Here is a 15,153-nt window from a genome sequence, read left to right as displayed (position 1 = left end):
ATCGTGTGTCCCGGTCGATGGCAGTGATCACACCAAGGACGTCCTTTGCCACCCTTGCGAGGTGGAGGTCCTTTGTGTTGAGAGACCAAAGCTGACGAGTCGACAGGAACAGAAGAAGGCATCGTCAAGACTTTGGCCGAGACACGGAGAAGAGTCGCCCAAGTGTTGTCCATGGTAACTTCTGTGGGGCTGCCGAGGATCTGGTTACGAACATGAGAATAATCCGTGGGCAGACCATATAAAGCCAGAGACATAAAAAATTTCTTCCAATTTTCAAGCTCTTCAACAGGATTGGCCGCAGGTGGGAGCAATTCATTGAAATCACAAAGAAGGCTAGAGACTGAACCCAGATAAGTTGACATTGAATCCTTAATCTGATGGGCGCTGAGGATGGTCATGAGATCTTCACAAACTTGATAGAGTCGCCGAGAGGTGTTTGTAAAGAGTTGTTGAGCTTGTGTCCAAACAGCTTTGCAGGTTTTGTAAGTACGGAAGACATTCCTAAGAGATGGATGGATGGTGGCTCGAATAATACAACACAACTAAGCGTCAACCTTCTTCCACAGAGGACGATCAGTTTGAGTGAGATGTGTCTCATAACCCTGTCCAACAAGCCAAAGCTCAATGTGAGATGCCCAAGAGATATAATTTTTACCATCCAACTACTCGGAAGAAAGAGGTGCAGTGATATGGTTAGTAAAGATTGAGGTATCTGGCTTTGGGGCGCCAGATGTAGCCATGAATAGAACTGTGAGCCGGACTGCTGGAATAGATGAAGTGAGCTTGCTTATGCTAGAAGAGATTTCCTAACAACCAACCACAGAAGAAGAAAAAGGGAGGGCTGCAGTTGCCGGACTGCGGGCGAGGATTGAGACGCGGGCGCCCTCGACAACGGCCTGGCGAACTAGGGTGAGGTCGATCCCGCTGGAGCCTCCGATGATGAAGACGTGGCAGCCTTGATAGGGCAGAGGAAGAAAAGAAACGAGTGGAGAAGCCCTTTGCCGCTGGAGAACTCGCGAAAGAGAGATGCAGCGCAAACCCTCCTGGATGGGGAAGAGGTAGATGGCGCGGAGAGGACTCGCTTCCAACTGAGAGGGTTTAAAGCTGCAGAGGCTTCGAAGAGCATCTGTCGGACGGATTTCACCCGCGCGTCGTCACGATCGAGGAGGAGACCAAGGAAGATATGCTCGGGCGAGGCCAAGGAAGAAGAGCGCGGCGGAGACGGCAAGCTTGAGGCGTTCGCAACGGGGAGCGGGAGGATGACAGCGTAGCAGACGAAGGGGAAAGAAATTAGGGTTTTAACCTTGCTCTGATACCATGTTGAAAGCAAAACCTAAAATCACGTATCTTGGGAACCACGAGTTAGGCCTTTATATAGGAAAGAAGATATACACCAAAAGACAAAAAATACCCCTATAATTATTCTAACAAAATCAAAACCAAAAGCAAATCAGAACCATTTCAGTTCGGTCAAAAACAAATCAAAAACTAGTTTCCAAACAACAATCTCATTGATATCAATAATAAACATACTCATAATTTAAGACTTCTATTGATTAGGGAAAATAAAAAGTAAAGAGCGGTAAGAAATAAAGATAATCAACATACTAATTTAATTAGAATACATATTATAGAAAAATTGATGGTTCAGTTCAGTATTAACCATGTCTACAAGTGACAAAATCTTACCTAGTATGTAAAACGAAATCAAACCCAAACCAGTAAATTCAAACCAAAAATTCAGATTGGATTGGTTTGGTTCAGTTTGGTTTTTAGTTTCGGATTATAGATACTCATCCTATTAGACAACAAGGGTAATGAAAACTTAACAATATGTTATATTGACCTCGGAAAGGAGAATAGCTTCAAATAACATTGACACTTCTATGCTCCTATTGGATTGTATCCTACTGAAGACCATATGGAGGCATATGTGATGGTTGTTATCCAACAAAAGACCTAGAAAATTTCATCTAAATGTAAAATTTGAGACTGGTGATCAAGTTATGGTATGAGTAAGAAGAGAATATCCCATCCATTATATACAAGAATAGCATGTGAGACTTTATGAAATTATTAAAAAGGTAAACTTTAAAGTAAAATCTATTAGCAATAGCCTCAAACTTGCAGATCGCAAGATAGTTGATCTAGGCATCTTCCCACCAAATTATGATGAATGGTCATCATCCACATCACCGAGCCATCTTTATCCAAACTATTTGTCTCGATGACACTAGGTCTCAACTGTCCATCTTTATGGTATACCACAAATAGAAAGAAACTACACCTAAAAGATTAAGTTAATAATAAGAATATTACAGAGGCATGTAAATTTACAATAGATCAGATAATGGAAGTCTCTTACCAGAGCCATACGCTTCTTACCCTCCATATAATCTTTCAAATACCTAGTCAACTATTACAAAACAATAATGATTAGAGTCTCTGTATGCGGAAGACATTAGAAGAACAAAATATGGCCAGCATTAAGCAGAAATTTTAAAATCATTAATTGTACTTTCTATTGAGATGTCAAATTACATAATGGTTGATGAACACCGAGGCAGGTAAAAGAAACTTTTGGCAAGAATATAGTATTCATGTGTTAAGAACCATGTAGATGATGGCTTATATGCAACTACACATAATAAACAGATTAGCATAATCTGGTAAATAGGATTCAAACAATGAAATATACCAATGAATTCTTGAAATGCTTCTCCAATGGCTTCTTTGGATTCTTCTGATGTTCAAGCAAAGACTGGACAAAGAAGTATGAGAAGGATTTTAAAATTAATCTCTATAGAAGTAACAAAAACTAATCATAGAAATCACTAAAAAAATTCTGAATTTCAGAAAAGGCTTAGGAGCCACCTACTCTCAAACATTGACCAAAAACCATTGATGTGTTATTGATAAAGCTACTTTCCATTAATCTTGCACCCTGTAAACAATCAGAAAACAATTAGATGTTTTGCCGATGATATACAAAACAAAGATATTCCAGATATTCGTGGTTACACACCATGTGAAATTATATTGCAAAAATACAAAAATAGTACTTTCTACATGTTTTGATGACGTCCAGTTTACACTTTAATAATCTCAACTCCATGTGAAAAGGCAATAATTCAAATTTTCCATGGATAACATTCCAGTGGCACATGACCACTAAATAATGACTCGATGTTGTATAAAACTTTCTATCTATTACAGAAATTTCTCATTTTATTCTCCCATTCGAACCACCAAATCCAACTACCCCCCTGCAAATTCTGCAACATCATTCTCAATTCCATCTATGGTTAGTACAACAACAACAACCAAGCCTTTTCCCACTAGATGGGGTCGGCTGTATGAATCCTTTTACGCCATTGAGCCCTATCTCCTATTATATCATCATCTATATTTAAATAAATTTTATCTTATTTTATTATTGTTAACCAAGTCTTTTTTGGTCGTCCTCTTCCTCGTTTGATATGCATGTTTATCATAGTTTCACATCGCCTAACTGGAGCATTTATTGGTCGTCTAAGTACATGTCCGTACCATCTTAAACGTGTCTCTCGGAGTTTGTCCTCAATAGATGCAACTCCGACTTTCTTTCTAATGCTCTCATTCCTTATTTTGTCCATCTTCGTATGTCTACACCCACCTTAACATCCTCATCTCTGCAACTCTCATCTTATGCTCATGTGCTCGAGTCATAGCCCAACATTCAGCTACATATAACATAGCAGGTCTAACTGTGGTTTTATAGAACTTACCTTTAAGTTTAAGAGGTACTTTACGGTCACATAAAACACCCGACGCTCCCCTCCATTTCACCCATCCTGCTTGTATTCTATGTAAGACATCTCTCTCAATCCCTCCATCATTTTGTAAAAATGATCCTAAATATTTAAATCTCTTGTTCCCGACAACTCATCCTCTCCTATCTTAACAATTGTTTCATTACTTCTAATATTGCTAAACTTAAATTTCATATATTCTATGTTTATTCTACTAAGTCTAAAATCTTTTCCTTCTATTATTTTCCATCAAAATTCTAGCTTAGCATTTACTCCTTCACGTGTCTCATCTACCAAAATAATATCATCTGCAAACAACATGCATCATGGTACTGTGTCTTGAATGTGCGCAGTGAGTTCATCCATAATTAGTGTAAAAAGATAGGGACTTAGGGTTGATCCTTGATGTAACCCTATCTTTATTGGAAATACTTCAGTTACTCCGCCTGAAGTCTTTACTCTGGTCATTACATCCTCATACATATCCTTAATTAGTTCAATATATGTTACGCTAACACCTCTTTTCTAAAATTCTCCATATAATTTCTCTTGGGACTCTATCATAAGCTTTTTCTAAGTCAATGAATACTATGTGTAGATCTTGTTTTTGCTCCCGATATTTTTCAATTAATTGTCTAAGGAGATGTATAGCTTCTATTGTCGACCTTCCAGGCATAAACCCAAATTGATTTTCTGTCACTGTGGTCTCCTTCCTTAATCTTTTTTCTATTACTTTTTCCCAAAGTTTCATAGTATGACTCATTAGTTTAATACCCCTATAGTTTGCACAATTTTGTATGTCTCCCTTGTTCTTATATAAGAGAACTAGGGTACTTATTCTCCATTGATCAGGCATTCTTTTCGTTTTCAATATCATGTTAAATAATTTGTAAGTCATTCAATACCTTGTTTCCCTAAGCACTTCCATACCTCTATCGGAATATCATCTGGTCCAACGGCTTTTCCATTGTGCATCTCATTTAAAGTTTGTTTTACTTTTGAAGTTTGAATTCTACGATAAAAATTAAAATTTCTATGCTCATTTAACCTAATTAAATTACCTCTTCATTAAAAAATTGATGAAAATACCTCTTCCACCACTCTTTTATTTCTCCATCATTTACTAATACCCTATTACATTCATCTTTAATACATTTTATTTGGCTAAGATCTCTTGTTTTCCTTTCTCTCACGTTAGCTATTCTATAAATATCTCTTTCCCCTTCTTTTGTATCCAATTTTTGATATAAGCGTTCAAAAGTTTCATTTTTTGCTTCACTCACTACTTTCTTAGCTTCTTTCTTGGCTATTGTATATATTTTTTTAAGTTTTCCTTGTTCTTACAAATATATAATTCCTTATAAGTTATTCGTTTTTCCTTCACTTTCTCTTGTACTTTCTCATTACACCACCAAGATTTTTTACTTAGTGGTGAATGTCCCTTTGACTCACCGAGTACACTCTTAGCTACTATTTTCAACTTTGATACCATCTTATCTCATGTTGTATTAGAGTCATCGTATATTTCACCTAATGCTTGTACTTCTACCTTCTCCTTAAATATATTTTGTTTCTCATCCTTTAACTTCCACCACTTAATTCTAGGAATTGTATATATTTTCTTTCTATTGATACTATGTTTGAGGCGTATATCCAACACTACTACCCTATGTTGGGTAGTTAAGTTTTCTCTAGGGATGAATTTGCAATCTTTACAAATATTTCTATCCTTCTTCCTAACCATAAGAAAGTCAATTTGCGATTTATTATTCCCACTTTTGAATGTGACTAAGTGTTCTTCTCTTTTCTTAAAAAACGTATTAGCTAATATAAGGTCATATGTTATCGCAAAATCTAATATAATTTTCCCTTCCTCATTCCTCGTTCCAAACCCATAACTCCCATGTACTCTTTCATATTCCTTATTCCTCATTTTTCACTCCGACATGCCCATTTAGATCACCTCCTATTAAAATCATTTCATTTGGTGGAATATTTTGTAATATTTCATCTAAGTCCTCCCAAAACCTTGATTTGGTAGCTTCATCTAATCCTACTTGTGGTGCATATACGCTAATTATGTTCATAGTTTCTTTCGCCACTATTATCTTAAGCGCTATAATTCTATCCCCTTTCCTAACTACTCCTACAACTTCATCCTTTAACAAACTATCTACAATGATACCCACTCCATTTCTTGCTTTACTCTTTCCAGTGTACCATAACTTAAAACCCGAGTTCTCTATCATTTTTGTCTTCTCGACTATCCATTTTGTCTCTTGTACACACAAAATACTAATTTTTCTCCTAATCATCATATCTACTACCTCCATTGATTTACCAGTGAGAGTTCCTATATTCCATGTTCCAAATCTTAGATTATTAGTTTTCCTATCATATTTGTTTTTATCTAACCTATGGTGTAAGAACTTTTGCCTATTTAACACTACACCCAAGTTCTCATGGAGATGTAGCGGTCCTTGCTAAGACGTTACAGCCGGACCCTGTAACGCGAACTCTTGCATATTTATCACTACACGCAAGTTATGGAGATGTAGCGATCCTTGCCGAGACGTTACACGCGAGTTATGGACCCTGCAACGCGTTCCTTCCGGGGAACAACCTAGCATTAGCACGATAGTTTAATGGATTCATTCATTGAATATTTGCCATAGTTTGACGCTGGCTGGCAACCTAACGCAACCCTCCTCCTTTATCCGAGCTTGGGACCGGCCATGACCCATCTATGGTTAGTATCATCAAAATTCAAGTGCAAAGAATTGGATAAGCTTTTGGCATGATATGTGAGATATTTCAACATGTGATATTTGAAAAGGGAAAATTTGAAAACATGTGATATTTGAAAAGGGAAAAACTGAATTGCTATTTTTCTGCTCCTTTTTGCAACATGAAATAAAATATAAACCTGATTTCCAGTTTTTCTCTCCTTCTCGGCTCCAGCAAGATCCACTATAGTGAGAACAGCACCATCAGAAGAATAATCTTGTTCACGAAGACTATTATCAGCACTGCGAATGTTTATAATGCATTGGGATCGACTGCAGAAATGGAGTGATAGGTCAGTAAGCAGAGGCATAGTATCCTGATATCATTCTTGCATTAAACAATGCTCCTGTAGTTGTCAATAATTTGTGCACTAAGTGCAGATTTGAGGAGTCCAACCAGAGATTTGTTGCAAAATTACCACAGCCTAACACCATAGTGGTGTTGGGCTTTTGGTGCAATCATTCTTGATTTGATCTGATTGTAAATTAAGTGAAAATAAATAAGAATAGAAAGCAACATGTTGGCAATTCAATGAAATCAGAATAAGGTCTATGTAAGGATGGTCAGTGGTCACATAAGTTAGTCATCCTAAAAACTGAAATGGACAAACATATTAGATATAGTATCATTTATCTTTAGTGTGTGGTTCAAAATTCTTAAAGCTGAAAGGCATATTTTCATTTAGTTCAATAGGATTTATCTAAAGCATCTCAACCAAATTTATATTATTCTATCAACTAAATTTATAGAATATTTGCAATGATTAGGCAGAAAAAAAGTTATTTATATAAACAATATTTCAGACATTATTTACAGCACAATATTTCTTAAACGTAGTATCCTAGGAAGGAAGAAAAACAATTCCGTGCCAACAAATTAAGCCATATTTTAATTCCTGTGCATGGACTACCCTCTCTTTTTTCTATTTGTGTAGAAGAAACAAGATTTATTCAAAAAAAGACTTGCCCAAAATGAACTCGAAGAGAACAAGTAAAACCCTTTATAATATTGTCTTCCACTCAGAAAAGATGACAAATTTGCATGTCAAATCATATTCAGAAACCAAAAATAACAATAACAACAGTACCAAAACACAACTAACGTGGTGGACAAATTCTCTCTTTTCTCTTTTAATATCAAACTAGCACTTACCTTTCGAAAATCTCCAAAAAAAAACATCGCAATTGCAGTGAAAATTTGGGGTGAAATGGTCGTATAATGTAGCATAACCCTTTTAACTAATCATGTCTGAACATGATATATGTGGGTGGCATGACATGACCTATCAAACATGCATAGTGCTATACAACAAGACTTGATCATTTGGACTTTAATACTATATAGAGTTCAATTCATCTAACATCAAACAGAATATGTATCTTGCGGTGCATGAAAAAAAAAAGTTACACTGTTCAAAATTCTTATCAACTTCGAATAAATAACTAGGATTTTCATTGATAATCATATTAGTATTAGTACTTAAATGAGCCTTTCGACCGATATAACTCAAGCATGACAACTTTATTTGCTGGTCAAGACAAGTTGGTAGTTCAAGTCCATGTACAATTATATTTGTTTTATATCTACATATTTACAAGTCAATCCACATTGTACAAATGAGCTGCATCAAATTTTCCAATTCCCAGTTACATGTTCTCAAAACACGAGAATCTAAAAGAGAATCAAACGCGAGTGAGCAGCCAAGCTAACATCTACCCACAAATACAATAAGTTACTCCTATAAGCAAGAGTGATCTATATCTGCATATTAATTACATAATAGAGTAGCAGCAGTTAGAAACTAATATAAAAATCACAAAGATGTTAGAAACACTTTGAATATTTTTGATAAACTGGTTACTTCATACAAAGAATTTTCTACAAAATATTGATCCAAGATAAATAAATAGTATGAGAATAAGGTGATAGACACCACATGCCTAGATTGCTCATTTGCATTTGTTGCTGCAGTAGAACGCTTGAGCATGCTTAGTGCCAGAAGATTTTCAGCTTCTTCAATATTTGAAACCATCACCTGTTAACAAGAAACTAGGCGACTGTAGCCTCTAGAGAGTAGGCAAACTCATGAAACAATTAGGAGATAGGTACCAACAATTTACCTCTTTAAGACCAATCAGGGTTGAATTTTGAAAAGTCAGCCCGACTCCATTGCCAGATAAATCAAGAATTTTTTCCCCTTTTCCTCCTTCAGAATATATCTCAAATATTGACATATAATAGGATCTACAATTGTAATTTTCAAGAATTGATAGCCAAATTTGAGTACAAAGACATAAATTTATTTTTCTAAAAAAGAAATAAGCCTGAAGTTCCTAAAACTAGAATAGGTAAAAGATGGAATTTACAAACTCAAACATAACTGATATATGGTAAGAATTAGATTGTACAATTTATAAAAAACAAACAAAAATCATATAGAAAGGATATGAATTGCTCATGAGATAGCTCAACGATTAAAAATATAAAATTTAATGTAGCTTATTATTATGCATAAAAACATTAAAACAATCATCATAAAAAAATATTCTTGTCTTAATTTTATATGCAACTTTAACAAAAAAAATGAAACTAGGATATGGATTAGAAGAGGATTAACTTATTGAAAAATAATAAATGATTTATTTCGCCGTGTAATCAGTTATCATATGACACTTGATATTTGCAACTGGATCTCAGCCAATGTTTTATGAAGCATAGTGATCCATACTTATACTGACAAGAATGTAATTTGAACAGTAGTCAAGAACTTAGATGGTATAATCAAATAAAAAGATGAATTTACATCCAACATCTATTGGATAACAAAAGGCTTGACAATAAACAAAATGCGCAATGCAGCTAATGCCAATACAAAAAAAAAACTTGACATCAATGTGTAAAACCACTAATTGACCATAAACACTATCAGAGTAGGTCACAATACATGTACACATTTAGCAGCCTTTTTAAAATAACAGATCAAGCAAGAGTAATAGTTCTGCAATCACCATGAAAATTAAGCATACAAGTGCACAATAAAAATTAAATTAGAAAAGAGCTCTGAGTTGGTATTAATTCCATATGCAGATAATAAACTTTGCTTTGTTCCTATAATCTTATATTCCATTGTTACATGGAAGAAAAATACTAGAACATTAGTGGACAATACAAAACGAAACAATTTTGGTATGTCAGGGAACAATAATGCAACATCTCAGATTTCTTTCATATCATAACCAATGTTTTTAATTCATTTTTTCAAAATTCTCTCATTCCCCACTCATTTTGAAACATCAATATGTCTAGATTCTAGTGATAGCATTGCAAAAATAACGTCATCTGTTAGTTAAAATTATTGGAAGTTCGACTCTATTCTAATAGAGTGCTGTTGATTTAAGGCCAAGTAAATAACCATGATAAAATTGATTAAGCATGCTACAATCATATATATTATAAATAAAGTCTGGGCAACTGAATTTCAACTACGATATAGAGTAGTAACCTCACAAAACAAGCATTTACAGATCACTTAGGATGCTAACTTAACAATTGATCTGCCTAGACTTGAATGCATTACAATACAAAAATAAAAGCTACTGTTATCAAAATATGCAGAAGGCTCAAGGTTGGCATTAGTATTCAGAGGTCCCAAATGGAAAGGCCTTCTAAGTTGAAAATTAGGAGAAAAGAGAAGTAGAAACAGAACAGAACTAACTGATAGCCAACTGAAGAAGGAAGGTCTTAAATAAGTATTGTGTGTTCTAAAAAGTTAGAAAAAAAAAGGAGATCACAGTAGGAAAAAACAACAAACAAAATGCAACATGGTATATGAAATATGTTATAAAGGGCACCTCATTGCATGATGATCATCTTGTGATTTGCATCTAAAAACTTGTTTTAGGGTAAGAGGCACAATGCCAGGATCCTTCGCGCACCCAAACATAGTGTAAGTCTTTCCTGAACCTGTGGGGCCAAGTGCAACTAACAGAGCATTCTTTCCTCTCATAAAATCCATCACTAATGGATTCGCCACCATATCATAAACTTCTTTCTACAAAGAAATAAAGTTAAATACAATCAATGTGGAGAAAACATGTTACACAGCATTTAGAACATAAACCTGATGGTTCATAAAGAATTTCAAAGGCAAATGGATATGTAGTACATATGTTAAGCAACATATTATCAAGTCATTTATGGACATAAGCAGCTATGCTTTACAAAGAATTGCAAAAGATTAAAAATTGTATTGCTCTATCCAAGGTTCAAAACTTTGAGTCATGTCAGAGTTTTGAACTTTGACAGGAGTAACAATGCTTTATATCAAAATTAGAGTTGGAGGGAAGTAGAGAAGACAATAAGATATCTAAGGGCAAGTTAAAGTATCATTCCATGTCAGATTTTTTGTCTCTGGCTAGAATGATACATTTTCGATACAACATGCTAACACAAACTAAAAAAGACAAATATTACTTATGTTTTTCTTAACATGTGTTGTAACATACTAAGGAGCGTTAACTGTTGGCACAAAATAATTCTCATTGGCATAGTCAACAGAGATGACATACAAAAGATTACCTATGCTGATTAGTATTGATTTTTGATAATTTATCAAAATGATATAAGTTTCAACTGTGTTGCTCAACACGATACAAAATTCTATGCATGGCTCTATCGTTTATATAACAATAAACAACAAAAACAAGTATGATACCCCAATTATTTGAGTTAGCTACTTAGACCTTTTCTTGCCATTATGTTACACTTAAGGCTTTCTCTCTTGTAATGCCAAAGTCATTTAAACCACTTTCAATTATGCTTTAAGAACTTGTATCATACCAAGTGATATAACTAGTGTGCATCAGACTAATAACTATTTGATGCTTATCACAAATAATACCCACGACATTTAAATCATTGTTGATCATGCTTGAAGAAAACATATCGTATGAAGAGATAAATTGAATGTCTGAGTCCAATAACAGACAAGTAGTCCACTTACTATTAGGTGGTCTATGTTGGTACCCATGGTAGTTTTGATGTGATTAATCAAGTCAAGTTAGGTCATGTTGGTGTTTAACCCTGTGTCTAAATGTGCAGGAGCTTGGGAGCACAGGAAGTCGAGCGGAAGACGCTGCTAGCAAGAAGGGTGGCACAGGAGAGAGCCAACAGGCTCGGTGCATCTGAAGGATGAGGTGCTGCGAAAGAGTACGCCGACGGATGAAAAGGACCCGCACGGCGGTCCGAGGGACGAGAAGCCGGAGCGGAAGCCTTCTCAAGGAGAAAATCAGAAAAAGGGTTCAGATGAGCCCTATTTCGATTGGCCGAAATCACTCAGTCTATCGGAGCAACAAAAGAGCGAAAGGGGGCTGGAAACATTGCTGGAGGCGCCTTCAAAGGGAATTGAAGGTGCCTCCGTGCCTCACTGTGAAAGGATGGAAGACGCCTTCAATGAAAAGTACAAAGGTGCCTTCCAGCCTTATGGAAGGCGCCTTCAACCAGGCAGATTTTTCGTTGACAATGGATAAACTCTTATCTACTGACACTTTACTGGAGGCGCCTTCCAGCCCTATGAAAAGCGCCTTCCTGCCTAAGATAAGATTTTCCAGGGGCTATAAAATGACCCCTAGACCTAGGAAATAGGACACAACACTTGTAATTGATCCATCTTGAGTTCTGATTTGTAATTGAGTGCGTCAACTGCTGGAAGAGGCTTCTCCGTCTGAAAGAGAGTTTACTGAGCTTTTATCTTTCTTGGATTAACAACCTCTCCAGTTGTAACCAAGTAATTCGTTGTGTTTCTTCCTTTTTAGTTTATTTACTTTGTTTATTCAAGTGTTCACTTTAATTACGCTATAAAGTTCGAGGAAGGTTCGGTTTTAATTGTAGGGTTATTCTCCCCCCTATAGCCGGCCACTATCGGGACCAACAGTCTACACTAGCACAATGCTTGATTAGGCCCCCCCCCCCCCCCCCCCCCCCACCACTTGATGCTTATCACTTGTGGTACTCAAGTCATTTAAATCACCATTGAGCTTGCTTTGAGAAACCATACCATAGGAAAAGATACACCATGCATATGAGTCCAACGTCAAAAAAGTAATCTGCCTATGTCAAATGGTTTGCATGAGTACCTAGCAAAATGCTTGATTGGGTGTTGTCTACAATGTCACTTTTACCCATTTTAAATTGTTTTCAGCCTATGTCAACCACCTCCAACCCCAATTCTCTTCCACGCACAACACCTTCTCAAGCTCTATCCTACATTTTATCGAGTTCTCTTAAAAGTCAAACATCTCATTTTTTGATAAATCACTCGACCATTGCTGAAGTCTTGAAAGACCACGTCGACAATCTTACAAGGGTTTTGCTAAGAGTTCAATAAAATGAATTTGCAAAGTTACTATAACTTACGCAGAAGACATGCATTGAGAGTTATTGAATTTGTTTATAATTTCAAGGATCCAACATAAATAGGCAATAGGTCTTTCCAGCCATTTAAGTTAATTATTCAACTATATAATTTCTTAGATTTTAAGGTCTAAAAGGAAGTTGCAGTTGAAATTAGAGAATAAAACAAACACAAACTGACACTAAACCAGCAAGCATACCAATATACCAAGTTGCAGAAGCATTAGTATCAATAACAAACAAGTATGTTAAACCATGCTACTAAAAATCAATATAATCCCAATACAGTAGACTATTTCTATAAAATAGCTATCTAAATGACAAGATTTTATTGCATGATTTCTAAGACTAAAATGCAGATGCAAAGCTAGACAAGTAAAATAGGAAAAAGGTTGAATACATAAAATACATAGTTATGGTAAGGAAAGACTTAAGGAAGAAGTTATTGTAGATGAACAAATTATGTGTAGTAAGCATAAGAATCCTAAGATAGATAAGCGGTGTCACTACTCACTGCTGTCATTTAGTTGGGAACTGAGATAAAAATAAGAGAAAACAGAGCAAGAGAGTGCAGACATATTTAAGGAAGTGTTGTGAAGTCATACCTAGATGAGTTAAGTGAATTAGAACAAATGAGTTGGAGAATTAGCATTACCGATAAAAGCAAACATAAAAGAAAATGCAAGAAGAATACTAAAAAACAACAGACAGCCATAAGCAATTCAAATAGGGTTGATTCATGTAGCACTTCCAAGTTGTTTTTTAACTTATGTTTCAGTCCACAATATGATGTCAGTTGTACATAACACTCTCTGGTCCACTAACAATTATGAACAAAAAAATACTACGTGAGGTCTTTTTTGACAAATTTATATGGTTAATAATCAAAGGAAGGTAACGTAATGAGTTGCAATTATATTACACAGAGAAAATTTTCCAAGGATCTTATAATCAACATCCAAGTTCATTCAGTTTCAACCACATAACAGCTACAAGACATGCTGGCCGTGCCACTTGTCTCTTACATACAACTAATCAACTCTAAACTCAACCTAGTCAACCAATTCTTCTGGGAAAAAATTATTGAATTTATCCAATGTAAAATACTATTTAAGTATCATGCCCAAACAGTTATCTGCTCGTTACATAGCAAACCTCGAACATTCAGTTGAATGGAGAAAGCAAACCCTAAAGTAGCAATCTCTTCCACTAGAGCATACCATTCAGCCAGAGCAGCGGTTCAAAGGAAAAGTACAACCAGAAATCGAACCTGACTTGAATCCGAAGGGAAAACATAAGAGAACCCATCGTAGAGCTCATTCTTGATCCGCTTCGAGTCAAGAAGAGACGACGGTGCCAGTAGCGTGACTGAGCTCGGACCGTTCACGGTCAAGCACTCACCAGTTTTCTCTCTATCCACCTTCCTCGCACCCCCCTTCCCGTTAGCTCTGGATTCGACCTTGGGGGGCTTTCGTGCCAGAACCTGCGGCAAAACCTGGAGGGGCCGGATCCTCAGGAAAACGTTGAGGTTCTCAACCGATGCGGAGGCAGGGAGGGTATTGGCGCAGGGAGCCTTCTTCGCCCTCCGAGGAGGATTCCGCCGGACGGTGGAGGGAGGACAAGGCGACGGCGGCGACTCCATCGGGAGGGATGCGGAATGCTCGGTCGCCTCGCTGCTGCTTTTGATTGGGGCACAAATTTGGGCATGCGATGCGAGCGGGAAACAATTGCCCTTAAAGCCCCTATTTTACGTAAAAACTTCGAAAGGCATTCCGAAAACAAATATCAAAACTTTAGAAGGTAAAATGAATATTCCTGGAAAGCCATAGCCAATCTCCATACGATCATAACCGTCCGTTGGAATCAAACGGCTGATTTTGATTCCGCTCGCAAAAAGCAAAAAAGAAATAGAAACAGGGGCGCATCGCTTTCGCGCTCACGAAAGCAGCGGACAGGGAGGAGGGAAAGAAAATCCGATCCGACGATCCACATCGAAAGGTCGGTTGCCGCCCTACGAAAAGATCTCCCTCCGGGTCTCATGCAGGACAACGTTGTCGGTCGCCGTGTCGGCATTTTTTAGCCATAAAATTTTTAAAAAAAAAAAAAACAGGAGCTTTTTTTAGTCCTTGTTCATGTATAAAACGAGGTGCAATGCCGCGAATAA

At 36.5% G+C, this 15,153-nt stretch overlaps 1 protein-coding gene across 1 annotated transcript in view; it reads right to left on the bottom strand.

Moving 5' to 3' along the window:
• LOC121983925 (kinesin-like protein KIN-6) overlaps positions 1–14,707 on the bottom strand; it is a 28,767-nt gene extending 14,060 nt beyond the window's left edge. The window contains exons 1-8 of the mRNA XM_042536623.1: positions 14,260–14,707; positions 10,430–10,629; positions 8,699–8,822; positions 8,519–8,613; positions 6,718–6,850; positions 2,879–2,944; positions 2,699–2,761; positions 2,366–2,416 (exon numbers count right to left, since the gene is read on the bottom strand). Of these exons, the coding sequence (XP_042392557.1) occupies positions 2,366–2,416; positions 2,699–2,761; positions 2,879–2,944; positions 6,718–6,850; positions 8,519–8,613; positions 8,699–8,822; positions 10,430–10,629; positions 14,260–14,631 (1,104 nt within the window). The 5' untranslated portion in view covers positions 14,632–14,707. The remainder of the gene's footprint in view (positions 1–2,365; positions 2,417–2,698; positions 2,762–2,878; positions 2,945–6,717; positions 6,851–8,518; positions 8,614–8,698; positions 8,823–10,429; positions 10,630–14,259) is intronic.
• Between the last annotated feature and the right edge of the window lie 446 nt (positions 14,708–15,153).

This window comes from Zingiber officinale, chromosome 5B, assembly GCF_018446385.1.
Source record: "Zingiber officinale cultivar Zhangliang chromosome 5B, Zo_v1.1, whole genome shotgun sequence".
Lineage (NCBI taxonomy): Eukaryota > Viridiplantae > Streptophyta > Magnoliopsida > Zingiberales > Zingiberaceae > Zingiber > Zingiber officinale.
This window is presented reverse-complemented; position numbering and strand designations above follow the sequence as displayed.